This window comes from Python bivittatus, unplaced genomic scaffold, assembly GCF_059951505.1.
Source record: "Python bivittatus isolate LINGU-HERP-01145 unplaced genomic scaffold, Pbiv_v1 ctg000220_np1212, whole genome shotgun sequence".
Classification (NCBI taxonomy): Eukaryota; Metazoa; Chordata; class Lepidosauria; order Squamata; family Pythonidae; genus Python; species Python bivittatus.
The window spans coordinates 28,949,816-28,967,034 of NW_028277048.1; the positions used below are offsets into that span (position 1 = coordinate 28,949,816).

Below are 17,219 nucleotides of genomic sequence, written 5' to 3' on the forward strand. Positions count from 1 at the left end.
AGTGTGCAAAATGTTTTGAATTCAGATTAGCTGTTCCAGCCTTTGTGGAAAAGGCCTGATGCTTTTCCAACTAATCTGGAGATGTCCCAAGATCAAAACAGCTCTTTTGAGCTCGGAACACTTTTGGTAAGATTGGAACAGCTGTTTTGAACTTGGAACAAGGTGTTCTGAAGTAAAAAAAAGGAGCATTTTGAACCTGAAATCTTTCAAATCAGAAACATTTTGCACACCAGTGTTCACAAAGTGGTTGATACTGAATACTCATGCTCAACAGCTTGTGTGACATTGAACATAGTGGTGTTTGTGGTTGGCCTATCATCAGCATCTGCTGTTAACCAAGACTGTCTCAGGTGTCTTCCGTAGAATTGTTGAAAAGTGGCGCTGATCATCTGCTCCAACTACTTTTCAGGACTATGCATCCACTAGCGAATTGAGGCTACTGGATGCCATCAGCAGAGAAATGGTGCACTGTAGATAGCTATAAGCAACAGCAAAAGTTTTATAAGTCCTGCACATTTTATTCTGCTACTCTCTGTTATCACACTTCAAGTGCACTGTCTTCTGTCTCATTTTAAACAACATCCTTGTCATCCTTCTTGATGCTTTTTACTCTTTGTCAAGGCCATGTGGGTCCCTCCTACCCAGTTATGCTAGCCTTTCTATCACTCTTGTTTCATCCCACATCACTGAATGTTAATTCTCTTTGATCCTTATTGTTTGTGCATTTCTCTAGGGCTTAGATACAGGTTCTTGATTCTTCATTTATGGTCTCACCCTGCTGTTAACAAGTTTTTGGCCTTCCACCTTTCTGGCTTCTTTGAGTTATCTCAGTCTCTCAGTTTACAGTCTTTTTGCCTCACTTTGAAAAGCTCTTCATTCTTTGTTCTCTATTCTCCCTTGCCAGTGCTCAGGCTGTCTACTGGTGAGGCTTGACTTGCCTAGAATTTGGGGTATTTTTAGGATCACAGTGGGAAGATAGTTCTGTGCTATAATGGCTGCTTTGTACCTTGGGGACTTTTCAAAACTGTTACTAAGGTTACTTCTGCAGCATGCTTGCTGGAGGAAAAAAAAACCCTACAGGTTTAGCGTAGGTGTGAAAGAATGTTAAGTGAGGATTTTTCCATTTTCAGCTTACTGTGTACAGAGCAATTGCATATTCAACTCTCTGCTGAAATTAAGAAGTTTCCCCAGATGCACCAAGGCACCAGTTATATCAGGGATAGAAAATCTGTGTCTATTGAAAGGTCAGTGTATTTATTGCTCAGCAGCTCCAGTGTGTGGCCAGTGATGAAAGAAGCTGGGGTTATAAACATCTGGAAAGCCCCAGATCCCTATCCCTAATTGAGATTATGGTTGTTAATAGTATCATTTAGAAAATATTTGTACCATTTCCAAATGGGGAATGTGGGATTGAAAGGTGTGCATAGATTAGTCAATGAACCTAAATTTCTTATCAGAAACTCAAAAACCCTTACGTATGTATTCCCATTATCAGTCAGAGAATGTGGAGGCTGGCCTCTCCTCTGTAATGGAAGAGAAATATTTTAAGAGACTTGTATGTATGTATGTATTGAGGGAAAGTGGGTTGGAAGAAGATGAGCATAACTGGAGGAAGAATCATCAGTGTGCTGATGACACTACTGTGATAGCTAAAAATGCAAATGAACTGCAAGGGCTAGTAAGAAAGTCAAGGAGCATGGTAGAAGAAATAGGACTATAATTAACTATAAAGAAGAACAACAGTACAACAGATTCAGCAACCAGCCTCAGAATTAACAATGAAGACATTGAAGTGATGGAAGGTGTTTGCATTTTAGAATTGATTATCAACAGTAGAGGAGCCAGCAGTCAAGAATTATGCTACAGAGAAGCACTTGGTAGTATAACAGTGAAGGCCTTGGAAAAAATTCAGATGCCGTGATGTGTCTCTACCTACAAAGATCAGAATCGTGCAGGCAGTGATTTTTCCTGTGACACTCTATGGAAGTGAAACTTGGACTTTGAAGAAGCAGGACTGAAGAGCAACTGGCTCTGACACGTGCTTAAATAACTGCTTCTTCTTCCATGCCCCCTCACCCCTCACCCAGGCCTAGTCAAAAGCAGCAGTGATAAACAGGTCCCTACTACTTTACAAGCTATGCTGGAAAGCATTTTTTAAAAAACCCAAGCCTTGTGACTCCTAGAATGCAGTGCCACTCAAAATGGTCCTCTTTGATCTTTGGAATAAAACAAGTGTGTTGGAATAAAATTCTTGCAACATGGGTGTTTTGGTGAGAGATTGAAATATTAGGAAACATGTGTTCTAAGCTTGGAACGTTTTGCAGGGTCTGGCTAGTCTCGGCCTGGAGTTGGAAGTTAAGCAGGGTCAAGCCTTCTTAGTTCTTGTCTGGCAGACCTTCTGGATGTACTAAGGCTGTAGGTTGGGAAAAGTCCTGATGGAGGGTGGTGGCAAACTGCTTTCTTACTGCTGCCCAGGAAACTACAGGGAAGTGCTCAGGAAATCATCAGGAGTCAAGCTTGACTTGAGGAAGACTTAACCTTTAGATTAGAAAAGTTTCCAGGTTTAATATCAGATATTTCCCAGTCAGGATAAAAAAAATTCCTTGAAAACCTGGGAAAATACTGCCTGCTGTAGAAAACAGTAAACAGTGGGTCACTGATATGAGGTAAGATAGGTTTCTAAATCCTAAGGAATCTGTTAATGATTTGGCTGCAACTGTCTTGAAATTCATAGGAAAAATTGAGGAAGGGGAGAGTGTTAAGATAGATCCAACTATTCTTTTCATGATAGGAGACTTTATCTCTTGCAACACATGTTCTGCTTTCTACCATGCCACAGATTATCAATGCTCTGACAGCTCTTTTGACCGGGGTGGTGGTGGTGGTGGTGGAGGTGAAGTGTGGGCCCGACAATGGGCTGTTTGTGTATTGGGGCTGTTTGTGTTTGTGTATTAGGGATTTCCTGTGTCACTCCTGCTTGTTTTGGTTTGATTTGATACATGACTAGTTAAAAGTTGAACTATAGTACCCTTTGCCTCATTATAATACTAAAAAACACACCCCTGGGCGTAAACGTGAGATGTGAATGAGCCCCTCTCATGGCTGATTATGGGGTACATCGTTGCAGTATGCATGTGCATGATGTAATTCACCCATGGATTTGTTTTAACCAATAAGAATTGTGATGAATGTTACCTGCTGAATGAAATGTATAAAAATCTTTGGACAATGCCCCTTTGTGCGCTCGATTTGGATTTTGGTCCCGAGTGCGCCTCTTTGTTTCTGTACAGAAATAAAGTGTGAAAGCCTTCCCTCTACTCTGTGTGTAATTTGGTCCTCTCTCGCACAGGGTAAAAATGTGTCCCAAATAGTTGATCACCCCATGGCCAACAAGAGGGAGTGGGGACAGGAGATCCCTTTGGACTAAACCCAGTATTAATTTGCTTTTACAAAACACTCTAGCTGAACTGGAAGCACAAAAGAAAGAAAGAAATGAGAATTTTGGAATTGTAAATTACAATTGCATGTCACACAATGTTAGTATGCTATTAAAGTGTGGAGATTTACTTAGAAATTATCAGAAGGTTCTGAGATTTTTGCAGAGTTTAATAATGAAGATATCACTGTACATTGGTAAAAGCTCAGGGTAGTTGTGTGTTGAATTGAGGAGCCTGCATGACCCTTATAAAATAAATGTATCAGTTAAAAAAATGCACATTTGGCTATGTACTTTGTATGTTGTTGTACTGCCACTGCACCATAAAAATATTATTTCAATTATATTTCCTATTGAACCTGGATATAAGCTGCCTGGTCTTTTTTTTTTTTTAAAACAGTATTTAAAACAGTATTTTAAGGGTATTTTTTCTACTGTATTGAGATTCCTTTAGTTAATCTAAGAAAACTTGCCCCCAATAACTGCTTTGAATGGCAACCTGCATGTTAAACAGTCTACCCCTCCCCCCTTCAAAAGAACAGGTAGTGCAAATGCAAACATTCCAGCGGTTCCTGACCTATTTCCAGATTCCAGATCACTCCTGTTCTGGCTTTTACCTCTCCAGCACCAGAAACTCATAGTCTGTCTCAGTCTAAAATTGCTAAGAGGAACACAAAGCTGCTTTTCATGTGATCTCTGTTTTGCCCTCTGTTCACATATTTCCTCTGTGAAACCAGAGAGGGATTTCAGGATACCCCTGGAAAACAGTTCCTTTGTAGCAATACAGTGAATTTATTTTTCCTCCTTCCGTTCTAGTATCTGGACTTGAACTATAGTAATCTGTCCTCAGTGGATTTTTGCAACATTTTGCATTATTTTTTCACCTTGTAGTGAACAGGAGGCAAAGTATTAAATATCACAAGTATCATTTATGAGAGACCACTATGTAATCTACTACAATGTTTTTCAAACTTGGCAATGTTAAGATGTGTGGACTTCAACTCCCAGAATTCCTCAATTGCTGGCTAGGGAATTCTGGGAGTTGAAGTCCACACATCTTAAGGTTGCCAAGTTTGAAAAACATTGATGGACTAGAAGAATACTGAGGTGTGTCAAATCTGTAACTTCATCCTACATCTTTTTAAGTTTAGCCCATTTTGTGGTTTCTTATTTCTTACAGCTTTGGACAGCATTTCTCAATAGAGACGACGTCTTTGGTCCTGGCAGTAACAAGTGTTATTTCAGAAAGTGATAAATTTTTACCAGGGCTAATGGCAGCATCAGGTGTCTTCCAAAATCCTTTAGAAATGCAAAAGCATTTTGGGGTGTCACCTGTTCTAGAACTCTGTGCTGGCTGGCTTAACTATGAGTTACCATTTGAAATGTCCTATAGTGTCCCTGAGCAGCTGGGATATTGTAGGAAATGGTAATATGGGGGCTGGAAGCTTGGTGATACAGTACAGGAGGGCCCCTCTAGGTGACAGTTTCATCAACTTGGAACTTGTCCTTAAAGAAGAGGGGAGGTCTTCTCCTTTTCCAACCTGGGCCCAGGGATAGGACCCTTTGACTTTATTCTTCCTCTCGACAACAAACAGGATCCTGCCAAGAATCAGAATGTTTGTATGATCGTCTTCTATATTCATACAAACACCTCTCTCCCCCAGTCTCTTGATTGATTGGTCGATTGATCGATTGATGTGCCATCAAGCTGGTGCTGACACTTAGCGACTACATAGATAGATTTTTTCCATGACGATCTATTGCTAACCTGGTTTTTCAGGTCTTCCAATGGTGCACTCATCGCCACAGTGACTGAGTCCATCCACCTTGTTGCTTGTCATCCTCCTCTTCTCTTTCCTTCCATAATTCTGATTATTAGAGTCTTCTCTAAAGAGCTAGGTCTTTGCATAGTATGTCCAGAGTAGGATAATTTGAGCCTGGTCATTTGTGCCTCATGTAAGAACTCTGGGTTGATTTGTTTAATGATCCATTTCTTTGTTTCCTTGGTTATCCATGGTATTCTCAGGAGTCTTCTCCAGCACCAAAATTCAAAAGCATCAATAGTCTTAGCATATCTGGTACCTGCAAGTTCATCCCCTGGCCATTCACAAGTGGAGTGCTAAAGTGCAGCAAAAAGCATATCAGCTCCTCCCTCATCTGGGAAGTGAACATGGTAATGCAGAGAAGAATTGCCAGAATATTTAAGGTGTCAGGCTAGAAACCAGGAGAACATGAGTTCAAATTCTGCCTTAGGCACAAAGTCAGCTGGGTGACCTTGGGCCAGTCCCCCTCTCTCAGCCCTAGGAAGCAGGCAAGGGGAATTCTGGGAGCTGAAGTCCACACCTCTTCAAGTTGCCAAGGTTGAGAAACACTATTCTAGATAATGTGTGAACAGCTTTAGAAAAGCACCCTCCCAGGAGACATCTTTGTAGGCCTGAGATTCTCCATCTATATTGATTCTTTACTTTCTATTTTTTAAGAAGTAATTTGTCTTTAAAAGGGTGTCTCTTGTCCAATGGCTGCTATATTTGTTCAGGAGATTGAACAAATAAATACTGGGATATCCCTATCTGCATGCTTATCAACACTCTAAGAAACTCAACACTTAGTGAGACAGGATTTTTCCAATAGCCAAATTAATTCTACTTCAAAAAACTTTTCTCTTTGTACCTAAGATTTTTTAAATAGCACCTTCTACTAGTTTATCCACAATGAATGCATACCGTGTAATGTTCCATGCTTTGTTTAAAAAAGCATCAATCTGTTGGTTGCTCATTTAAAAACTGATATTACGTTAAATGTTTTTCAGTCCTTAGTTATATGTTACATTTTTTGTTAGAAGAGTAGTGATTTCAGTTCTTCAGGGATTCTTAGGAGGATACTATCTGGACCTGGTGATGTTTGATTTCAACTTGCCAGAAGGTCTGTTATCACCTGTGTTTATCACAGTTCCTCAGAATCCTACCCTGAACATGTCAATCTAGGCACAGTTAATCCACTTTACATCTTCTTCAGTGATGACTTAGTTCATTAAGGTTTTTTGTAATCTCCTTATCTTCCTTTACAACTCTTCCATTTCTAGTGGTTCAACCATAACTGAGTTATCTTTTTCTCTGTTGCGCCCTAACATGAGTCATGATATGCACTTCCCAATCTTTGTTAACATTTCTTTTGTTGTCTTCTGTTTCTTCAAACAAGTTTGGGTTCCTCATCAAAATTTCTCACTAAAGGCTCTTGAGTACACTACACCCTCACAGGATAAGAAGAGGTATCTGTTCCTCTCTCTTGAATACTAAGATGGGGATTATCCAATGATGGATTGACAAAAGAACATAATCCTCCTCTAAGCATATAATTAATTTGTGGGATTCATTACCCCAAGATATAGCAGTGACTGCTTACTTGGATGACTTAACTGGGGACTGGAGAAATTTATGGAGGACAGGTCTGTCAAGGGCTGTTAGTCTTGAAAATTCTGTATTACCACTGGGTTGGAGAAAGCCTGCCTCCAAATATGTACCAGTTATAGAGGAACAATTGGAGAAGATAGGTATGTCTCTATCTCCTTTTTTTTTTTATGAACATTTTAATTTTTTTTTAACATTTAAGGAATGAAATGACTACATAAAAGAAAAAATGAAAAAGGACATAATGGATGGAAAATAAAATATCAGTAAATAAGAGAATTTATAATTGTCAAAATTTAAAATTAATTATTTTCTTATTTCATTGATTAAATGATTAATTGAATATATAAAACTAGACCATCATCTTTAGAAATTATTGAAAATCACTACAGAACTCTAAACATTAATATTTATATTGATGTCACTATTTATCATTAACTAAAATAAAAGTACATGATCTTATAAAAGAAGAAAGATGACAAATAAATACTAAAAACAATAAGTAAAAACAGTATTAAGTTCTAGATTCCCTCCCATTGCACCCAACTGGTGATTACATCAGATTATTTATAAACATTAAAATTGCTTCTAGTTACTATGTTTACATCAAAAATTTCCCCCTTAAAAACTGTAAGTATCTGGTATGTCTCTTTTTGGAAGCACCTCAGAGGCATCTGGTTGGCCCTGTGAGAAACCAAGATGGGCCCTGGAGTGACCCAGCAAGGCCGTTTTTATGTTCCTGTGTGTTTCTTTTTCATCGCCTTGCTTAGAGAATCCTTTTTTTCCCTAACAGCTTTCTTGACACTGTTTCTTACCATGCTATCAACTTCTTGGACTGGCAGTTTTTTCCCTAATCTTTGGCATACATTTGAACCTGAATAAAAATGTGTCCATTCCTCTAACCAGTTTTGCTTATTTTAATGTTTTAGATGTTGGCCTCCCATTAATGGTTTTGTTGACAGTCTGCCCGGGAAATGGGCAGATAAGAACTTGCTGTCTAGCAGTTTGTTACAGTACATTTTGAAATTTAGTTACAAGATTTGCTCATTTTATCTTATTTAACTTGCATGGGAAAATCACTAGGATATACAGTAAGTGTATTCTGAAGCATGTGAAATCTGAAATGAAAAACATTTAGTACTAAGATTAGATAGATATAGATATATAGACATATAGATATAGATACAGATACACACACACACACACACCCCCTGTACTTATAGGTAGTCCTTGTTTAGCAACTGCCCTGGACAGCGACCATTTCCAGTTAAGATGGTGATGAAAGAGTATGTTTGCAACCAATGCCCGCATTTACGATCTTTGCAGGTCTGCAAAGCAAAGGAAAGCTGAAGTAAGATTGTAAGCACAGTCATGGTTTCACTTAACAACTGCTTTGCTTAACGACTGAGTTGCCAGTCCCCATTGTGGTCATGAAACAAGGACGACCTATACTTATTTACTTACTTGCAACTTCATTGATTATCTGACTACTGGTTTGGCGTATTATGGGCCTAATATCTGAGGACGTCAGTCTGGCAAAGGCCTTTCTTAGTGCCCACTTCAAGTGTCCGAAGTGAGAGAGAAGGAGCTGAAAAGTACAGAGTCCTATATATGTTTACACAGAAGTAAGCCTGATAAACTCCAGTGGGGCTTCTTTTGTTAAGAGGAAAGAGGACTTGCAGCCTTCTACTCAGAGCACAGCCTGGCTTGATGACACCTAACTGACTGACAAGGAGGGGGAAAGTGCCGTGCTGTACGTCTCTCCCTCTCTCCCTTCCTGAGCAAATAAAAGAGGGAAGTCCCTATAGGCCCGTTTTGGGAGGATTTGTTGGATTTTAAGGAGCAGAAGCTTAAGGTACCCATTTTATCCCTTAAAATACCTTAGTATATAAAAAAGGGGAATATCAACCTGAGTTCTGAGGCATGGGAAAGGTTAATGTTGTCTTAAGTCTGTGCAAGGCTCAGTGTACTCATCTTGCTGCTTAAACCCACCCGTAGATTTTTTTAAAAATGCAAAAGAAAAAAGTGCTAAGCCCACATGGGGTTAAATGAGGCGGAGGGGGCATACTTTTTACCCTCCTAATTTATAGCTCTGTAAAGCTTGTCAGAGATGAAGATCAGTAAACTGGAGAGTTGGCAGGTCTGGTAGGGTGGTTTTACAAGCAACATGTTTTAAATCAGGCCTGTAGGTACATTCTTTGACAGTCCCAGTTAAATGTGACTTGAAGTGGGGGGGTGGGGAGGTTGTAATCTTCCTTTTATGAAGGAACTTGGGAATTGACCCTTCTTGTATAATCCTGGATTTACAAGGTGTAAGAGAGCAGAGAGTTGCAAAATGTAACTCTATTGCCCTGTACAGGCTGTTGAATATGTTAACAGCACTCCGTCTGATGCACATACTGCAGACTGAAGCCAGAGAGCAGGAACAAACATTGATTTGTAATACCCATGGCATATTCCCCTCTTTATTCAGGGGACTTTTGTGTACTTCATTAGTCCAGTGAAAATTCAAGCCATATGCTAACTCACCCTCTCCTCCAAAAAAGTCAAGATATGCTTCCTCTGTGTTGGAACCCAGATTAGATAAATATGCTTTTCTCTCCTGACAAGCTGGCAGAGAAATAAAATTCCTCTAATGCTTTTCCATCTAAAATGAGAGTGAAACTCTGATTCTTCAGCAGTGCCAAAGCAAATCCTGTGCCAGTTAAATTTCATTGCATAAAAGGTTGAGCTTTGGAACTTCTACCCATTCCATGATTACTACCACCTACCTCAGTCTTTGAGCAATGCCACATGCTTGCTGACCCTTCTCTTCCTATTTATTTTCCTTTGCTAGGGCACTGAAGTCCCAGAGAGTAGCTATCTAGACCGTGAAAGTGCCTTCAGTGAATCAGATCTGTTTCCTGATGAAGATACCATGACCCTGGCCCAGCAGGAAGTCCACCATGAGTCTGATATGGACAGTGCCATTGAAAGTAACCACAGCTCAGAAGAAGCATCAGTTGTGTGCAAAGTTGAGAAGGATGGTGTGTTGAGTGGCCTCTTCCTGCCTGGAGATAAGTGAGTACAAGCACTGTTGAAAGAGCTGTTGGTTTTTTTATCCTTTTAAAATGTTTTTTTTTTCCAAAAAGCATCAGCTGTAGGCCAAGTTCTTCCCTGTAACAGGTAGTGATGGATGCGTTGTTTCCACATCACTGGCTACCAATGGCACCATAACTGATGAAAATGTGTCTCAGTTACAGCATATATTACAGGGGAGGAGAGAGACAACTTGAGATCCGTCAATTTGCTAGCTTCCAATCTCCAATTTTTGCTAACTTTTTGTTTCTCTGTTGAGAGGATCATTCTCCTTGGCCTTTGTTTTCCTTCTCATCTCAGCTTCTTAAATAAGGGATCAAAGGCTTTGTAGGAGTTATCAAAGGACTAGTCCAAATAATGTGTGGGTAGAGTTCTTCCTGTGATTTAACAGAAGAACTGAGATAAATATAGAAGAAACTCTGCTGGGTCAACATGGAGGACAAAACCAACAGCGGCTGGGTAATTGGAAGCACAACAGAGGCTGCAGATTGGCAGAAGCATTGCAACATAATTTGAGAACTTCTTGCTCTTAAGATGCCTACAGTCCTTCAGTTGCCACAACTCTCCTGATCCTGCCTTCCTGTCCCAGTCCCCTGACAAACATAATGATCATTGCTGCTTCTATTGATTCCTTGAAAAGTGTGTGCCTCTAGAGTCTTCTCGGTCAAGAAATCAAAGAATCACATACTGGATTTTGTACAGTGAGCTCTGTGGTTTTGGGGCTTTTCAACACCTGTAAGGCCTGGCGTTCATAGGGACCTAACAGAACAGAAGCTAGAGCATATGATGCTCTGTCTTTTTTACTTAATGGTTATTGGGACTCTAGCTTTGATATGTTAGAAGGGGACAGATGAGTGGAGAATGAGAGCTTTCAACTTCCTTTTCCTAGCAGTCACAGAGACAATCAGGGCTGTTAGCTAGACAGTTTGGTCCAGTTCATGCAAATGAGTCGTTAAATGCAAATGTCCCAGTCTCCTCATCCTTTTTCTCTTGCTCTGTCCTTGCATCTGCCTGCCAATCTTCTCTAGCCTTTCCCCATGCCAGGTAATAAGGTGCAGCACTAAAGCAGTCCTGGCTGATTCTGCAGTGGAAGGATAGTGGTGGGTGGCTGAGTGGTGCTCACCTGGAATGATTCTTCTGATGCGGGAAGCAGGGGGTTGCACAGCACCTGGCTGGAAGCAGAGAAAGGCAGCACCAAGTAATGGTGATGCAAGAGGAAGAGCAGCCAATCGGGACAGCAGTGGGAATTAGGTGAAGAGGGATTCTCTGCACCCAGAGGTAGCTCATGTCTTGAAAACAGAGCCCTCAGTGGGCAAAAACAATCTAGTGCTCCAAAGTTGGTTATGACAGCAAAATAAGGGCCATGGGATTGGGGTAACCAGTGGCTCTTGTACAAATGCACACCTGTATATGCATATCAGATGTGATTGTACTGGTTGTTGTACACCAGCATGTACAAAATTATGTTATTAATGTTGGGCCTAGTTGCCTAACACTCCTGGTTGTATTGGCAGGGTAGGAAAAGACCCTTTCCTTTGTGTGAGTGCCCAAGAACTGTATTGGTATATACACAATCCCTGGTGCACCACCATGAGCCAGTGCAAAGCAAATAAAATTTGCTTTGACAAAGCTATTTGGGCTATGGAGGTGACCTGATTCAGTTCACTGAATCAGAGAGGCCACCCAGTTCATCTTGTTGAAGCAATTTGGAAAGCTTTGAACTGCATCAGATCAAAGCTGCTGGAGACCAGATCAGTCTTATTTCCCAGCACTGGCTAAAATGCTTCTAAAGTGGCAGCTTTGGAATTGCTGTCCATGTAAAGTCACCTATCCTGGACAACCTGCAGAGGGACTCCAGCTAGATAGTTTCTGTTGTGTACTTTTCTTGTTGTGGGTATTGTTTGTTTTTTCTCTGCTGCCATCACTAAACTTTTTCTGGGTTGAAAATTATTTAAATCTCTAAAGTAACATAAGGGGGTGGAAGGTGGGAAAGATGTAGGGGTAGCTATACTGTCTGTGATGGGCATGTCTGCTTAAAATTCCTTATTGGTTAGACATTATTGTTACGGTGAACAGGGTTCTTAAAGGCAGCTAAAGGTTAAATATATCAATGTTTTGTTACATTTCATTCCCCAAATCTGGAATCTTTCCATCTGTGAAGAACATTAAATATATGGAGCCTTGGACTGTTGCCCCAAATGTGATTATGTACTAAATGGAAGGATGCTTTTGATTATGTACTAAATAGAAGGATGCTTGTGTCTTGGACTCTGAATGTTGGCTTAATGAAATTTGTCAATTTGAATTGGCTTTATACTGAAGAGGGAAAGACCAGACAATACAATTCAAAGTGCATTGAGTCTGTTTAAAATAGAGTCAAAGCTCTGGGGAAAAAATCAAAGAAACATATTTAATTTAATAGTCTGATAGATATAAATAGATATTTTCTTTAAATGGGCGTGTGTGTGTATACACACACAAACATTGGCTACAATGCAGGGATTTTTTGAGTTTTCAATTTGCTTAGTTGCTTATAGTTTTCTTTTCTTTTATATTCCTATTTTCTAGAGTTTTTTTCTCTAATAGTATATTATATATATGTATGTATGTATGTATATATATAAAATAGTAGATAATAATATAGGGTTTTTACCTTTTTTTCCCTTTTTCTCTTTCTTATATAGTTTATTTTATATATTTTTATAGTGTATAGTTTTTTAATATAATAGTATACAGTAGTTATATTACCATTTAGTTCATGTATAGTGCCACAAACCGCTATGGGTTTTTCTTTAGAAAAGATAATTGTAATCTGTGAAGTCTGATCCTTTATAAAGGATCTATATCCCATCAATCCTAGCCTACAGCAGAACTAAAAATATTATTAACCTGTCTCCTGGGATGGGGGGTATTCCCAGGCCAGACTGAGTTTTCCTCAGGCCTTTTCTTCTACCTATCCCTGCCAAATCCCACTCCTCCTGTTTACTTCTCTTGCTAAAATATGACTTGGGAGGAGGTGCCATGCATTGCCCTCCTGTGATTGGCAGTTCCTCTGTCCCCATCATCACAAGGCATACATGCTGAAGCCACCAATCGCGGACCAGAGGAGGCGGACCAAACATAGGTGGGAGGGTGGGGCTTTGCGGAACTACCCAGCTTTGAGTCTCCTGAGGTAGCGCTGTAGGGTAGGCCCTGAAGCAGACAAAAGCAGTGCAACATGGTTGCTTCATTTCAGTCTTAGAAGTAAAGGGACCACTTTTGCTTTGAAGCAGCTCTGAGGGTTGCTTTGTTTGAAGTTTTGTTGAAGCAAAGCACTGTTTGGAAGCTTCCAAAACCCCAAATAGGTACCCCTTGGGCTAAAAAGGTTAACTGCCAGTAAGTGAGCCAGGGTAAGTTAAAGAAGATGAAGGCTTTTATCTTGCTCAGGCACGGGAAGTGCACAGACACCTCAGACCACCTGTTAGGTTTCTAAGTCACCCTTCCACCAAGTTGGCCAGGGCGTCGTATGTACTTTTCTTCCAGCTTCACACACAACATTCCTTGACTCAGCCAATTAGCCTAAAATCACTCCATAAGTGTCACACCTAAATAAGAATATGAATCTAGAATATGAACTATAGACCTAGTTCAACATGCAAACTGTGAAGACTTCTACCTTATGTAAACGTGTGTGGTATAACAATCTTTCCCTGCATTTCTTTATCATTTAAAAGAACCTGGTACAATTTTGAAGTTGGATGCATTTAAATATGTTAAGCCCAAAAGCTGAACTGGTCTAAGGCAGGTTATATATTAAGCGTTTATCTTCCCTACCACTGTGAACCCAGCAGGAAAAATTGCTGGGGTGTTTGTGTGTGCGCGTGAGACAGTGTCTATGTGTAGACAAGTATGTGTGTATCCTGGCACTTGTGCATTTGCTGAACAGTTCTTTGTGGGCCAGTGTGCCCCAAACACACCAAAAAGCTGCCCACCCCAGTCTAGAACTTATATTCTATACAAGTGATGTGAGCTTCCCCATGAAGGTACAGACAACTGCTAAGGAAAATGTGAAGCAGTTGCGGGAAGAAGAAAGAGAGCTTGGCAGGGAAGGGTACATTTCAGCAAGTTCCAAGTTCCAGGAACTCATAACTATGTATATATGAATCACAATCTGGTATATATTAGGAATGAGTATTTCTAATTATACACTGTTCTTAGATGAGTTTATATATTCAGGCAATGGCAAACCACTTCAATATTGTTGCCAAGAAAATTACATGGATGTGTCTATAAAGGCATCAAGAGGAGACTATATTTTTATGGTATAAAAATTGTTTATAGCAATGTCACTCTGCATTAGAAAATGTAGACAAGTGACATGAAAAATAGGGAGGAGGAAAGAGTTTTATGTGTCCCCTTCTCTTTGAATTTTCCTCTCAGTTGTGTTTTGGCTTGCTGATTTAACATATTTCTGTCCCATTTGAGCCCATCTTCTCAGACTGATGTCCTCCATTTTTTGGAACCATTTTCTGGGTTTTGAGAGTGGAAAGCTTACTGTTAGGACTGCCCTTTTAATTGTGTCCTGATGTTTCCTTACTTTTTCCCAAGATCAAGTCTGCTGAATCCTTCTGCATCTTCTGATCTTTCCACCTATTCCACTGCCTCCCTGATCAGTAATGAAGAACAGTTTGAAGACTATGGAGAAGGAGATGATGTAGACTTCACCCCCAGCAGTCCTTGTCTTGATGATGAAAGCAGGACACATGCTTATTCTGACCTTGGTTCATCTGTTTCTTCCAGGTTGGCTACTTTAATATATGTAATGCCTCCCCCCACATCCTCACTTTAGAGTTGGAGGTGGAGAAAGGGCTTAGGAAGATAACCGTGACTTAATCAGTTGCTTTGCTATTCATGAATGCTAACTCCAGATTTTGCCTCTGCCTTCTTTTGGCAGAAATCTTCCAAGTATCTTTCTCAAATCCAAAGACAGTGAATTGGAAATGCAGCATATCATCTTATCCAAGTTTATAAATAATGTTTAAAAAATCTTGCAAGTTGGCACGGAAAATACTTTTGTATGTGTGATTTTTAATATCAGAACTGAAAGACACTAATGGAAAATCTGAATAGCAGGATAATTCTATATGGAATCTTTAGTCTTGTTAAAGAATTGGAAATTACTATTGCTTGTGTGGACTGGAAATTTTGTACGGTATATTTTTTCCCCAAGTGCACCAGATAAATTGGACTAATGGTGTATGGATAGTCAAAGCAGGAATTAGCCACCTTAGGGCCTGCAAGCATAGGAGACCCCAGGCTTCCTGCAGAGAGCAGCAGCAGTGACTCCCCTCTTTTTCTCCAGCTGCCCTCAATTAATGCTGTGTGAGGAAGGTGTTCAGCACCAGAACTCTCTCACTGCTGGGGGCTGGAGGGGTGCATCTGAGAGGTTTGTCTGAGGATTTCAAGACCTCTACTTATGTCCATGAATAGAGCTCACATTGAGAAAAAGAGTGGAAACTCAAATCCATTCTTCGTCCTTCCATCTGGAGGACAACTTAGTTTTCACAATTTTTTTCTTCCCAGTTTGCTTCCTGATAGAGAGTTGGTGTAGTGAAGGAAGTGGGTTGTTCCCAGAGGCTGGCTGGCTTGATAACCTTCCTTAATGGAGTATGGCTGAGAAGAACCTCACCTCCCTTAATTCTGAAATGCATATTTTTAAAAGAGCTGGTTTAAAGAATAATAGCTATTTAATTGACAGTCACGAAATGCTTGAAGAGAGACATATTTTGGCTACATTTAATTGATCTGTGTAGTGGTTATATGGACCTTGCAAGTCCTCCCTTTGGATAAAAAAAAAAAAAAAAGTGGAATGTATATAGAACAGATAGCATCCCACCAGCTTCTACCATAAACACATCAAGCATCCTGAGATTAAGGAGGTGCTTGTAAATCTGTTTGTGAATAATGGGATTAAAAAAGCAGCTGCTGTAAGTATGGCTATAAAGAGCCATACAGAGTTTCATTAGAAAACAAAACCAGAACCCAGCTTGATTTTTGACCTCATAATGCCTGCAGGATCTCATTTAATAACTATTTGCCTTTCCACCAACAGTGCTGGTCAGACCCCACGGAAAATGAGGCACATCTATAACAGTGAGCTCTTAGATGTCTACTGCACACAGTGCTGCAAGAAAATCAACCTGCTTAATGATTTGGAAGCCAGGCTGAAAAACCTAAAAGCCAACAGGTGAATAAGTCCTAAGGAGTTTCACCTGGGATCTGCTGAAAAGCATGTCAGGAATGAGTGTATTCAACTATCTCTGATTTTTTTTAGTGAAATAAGCTTTGCCAGGGTAGGATACCATTTTATAATGGTGGTAGTTAACCAATTATTTTGTTGATGATGTTAGGCTGCAGGGCTACACGCACCTTCATGATAGTTAGTCCCATTGAATCTAGTGATCCTTGCTTCTAAAAAGACTTGTAAACCTTTTAACTGAATGCTCTGAGTGGCAGTGAGATCTCAGTTTTAAGGCCCTTTTAAGATATTCAGTAGAAGTTTGTTATTCAGTTTATAATTTAGTAAGTAAAACCTATTTCTTGGTGTTAAGGGATGGGCTATCTTGAATGAATGCATTTTTATCATTGAGTAAAGCACTAGTGCCACAAAAGTTTTGAGAAATAAGCTAGCATATCTAGTGGATCAGAAATTGGCCTTGCTGATTTGATCCAAGCTTTGGTTTCCTGAATGTCTCAAGTATACAGTATGTACATGTGTGTTGAATGCTACACTACTCAGTGTGTTTGTGTAAGGTTTTAGCTTCCTATACTCACACTGAATACTGCCAAAGGCTTTGGCTGAAGCTCAGTTTATACCAGAGTTTCTCAACTCATCACCTTTAAGATGTGTGGACTTCAACTCCCAGAATTCCCCAGCCAGCATGTTAGCTGGGGAATTCTGGAAGTTGAAGTCCACACATCTTAAAGCTGCTGAGGTTGAAAAATCCTGGTTTTTACTGTACTGTCTTAATGCTGGAACAACACAAAACAGGCCTCGTGTCCTCTGCAGGGGATAAGTCACTCTTTGCTATCTTGGCTTAAGGACAGTTTTTTCCCCCTTGCTCTGTATATAGAAGATAAAGTGACTGATCTTTTCCCCATCATCCATGTAACAGCCTTTTAAATAGTTAATAGGATGGGACGTAACACAGTGGTAGAATTGATGCATTTTTTTTTCTTTTGCCTGGAAATTCCAGGTTCGGTCCCTGGTCTTCCTAATTAAAAAAATTTCAGGGGCCAGGTTTTGGGGAAAATATATA

General features: G+C 40.0%; 1 protein-coding gene across 2 annotated transcripts in view; it reads left to right on the forward strand.

Moving 5' to 3' along the window:
* The window catches only part of RAB11FIP4 (RAB11 family interacting protein 4), a 53,047-nt gene that overhangs the window by 14,786 nt on the left and 21,042 nt on the right, over positions 1 to 17,219 (forward strand). For both annotated transcript variants that reach the window (XM_088138211.1, XM_088138212.1), the window contains exons 2-4: positions 9,680 to 9,903; positions 14,509 to 14,700; positions 16,013 to 16,147. In XM_088138211.1, coding sequence (XP_087994337.1) covers positions 9,761 to 9,903; positions 14,509 to 14,700; positions 16,013 to 16,147 — 470 coding nt within the window. In that variant the 5' untranslated portion in view covers positions 9,680 to 9,760. The remainder of the gene's footprint in view (positions 1 to 9,679; positions 9,904 to 14,508; positions 14,701 to 16,012; positions 16,148 to 17,219) is intronic.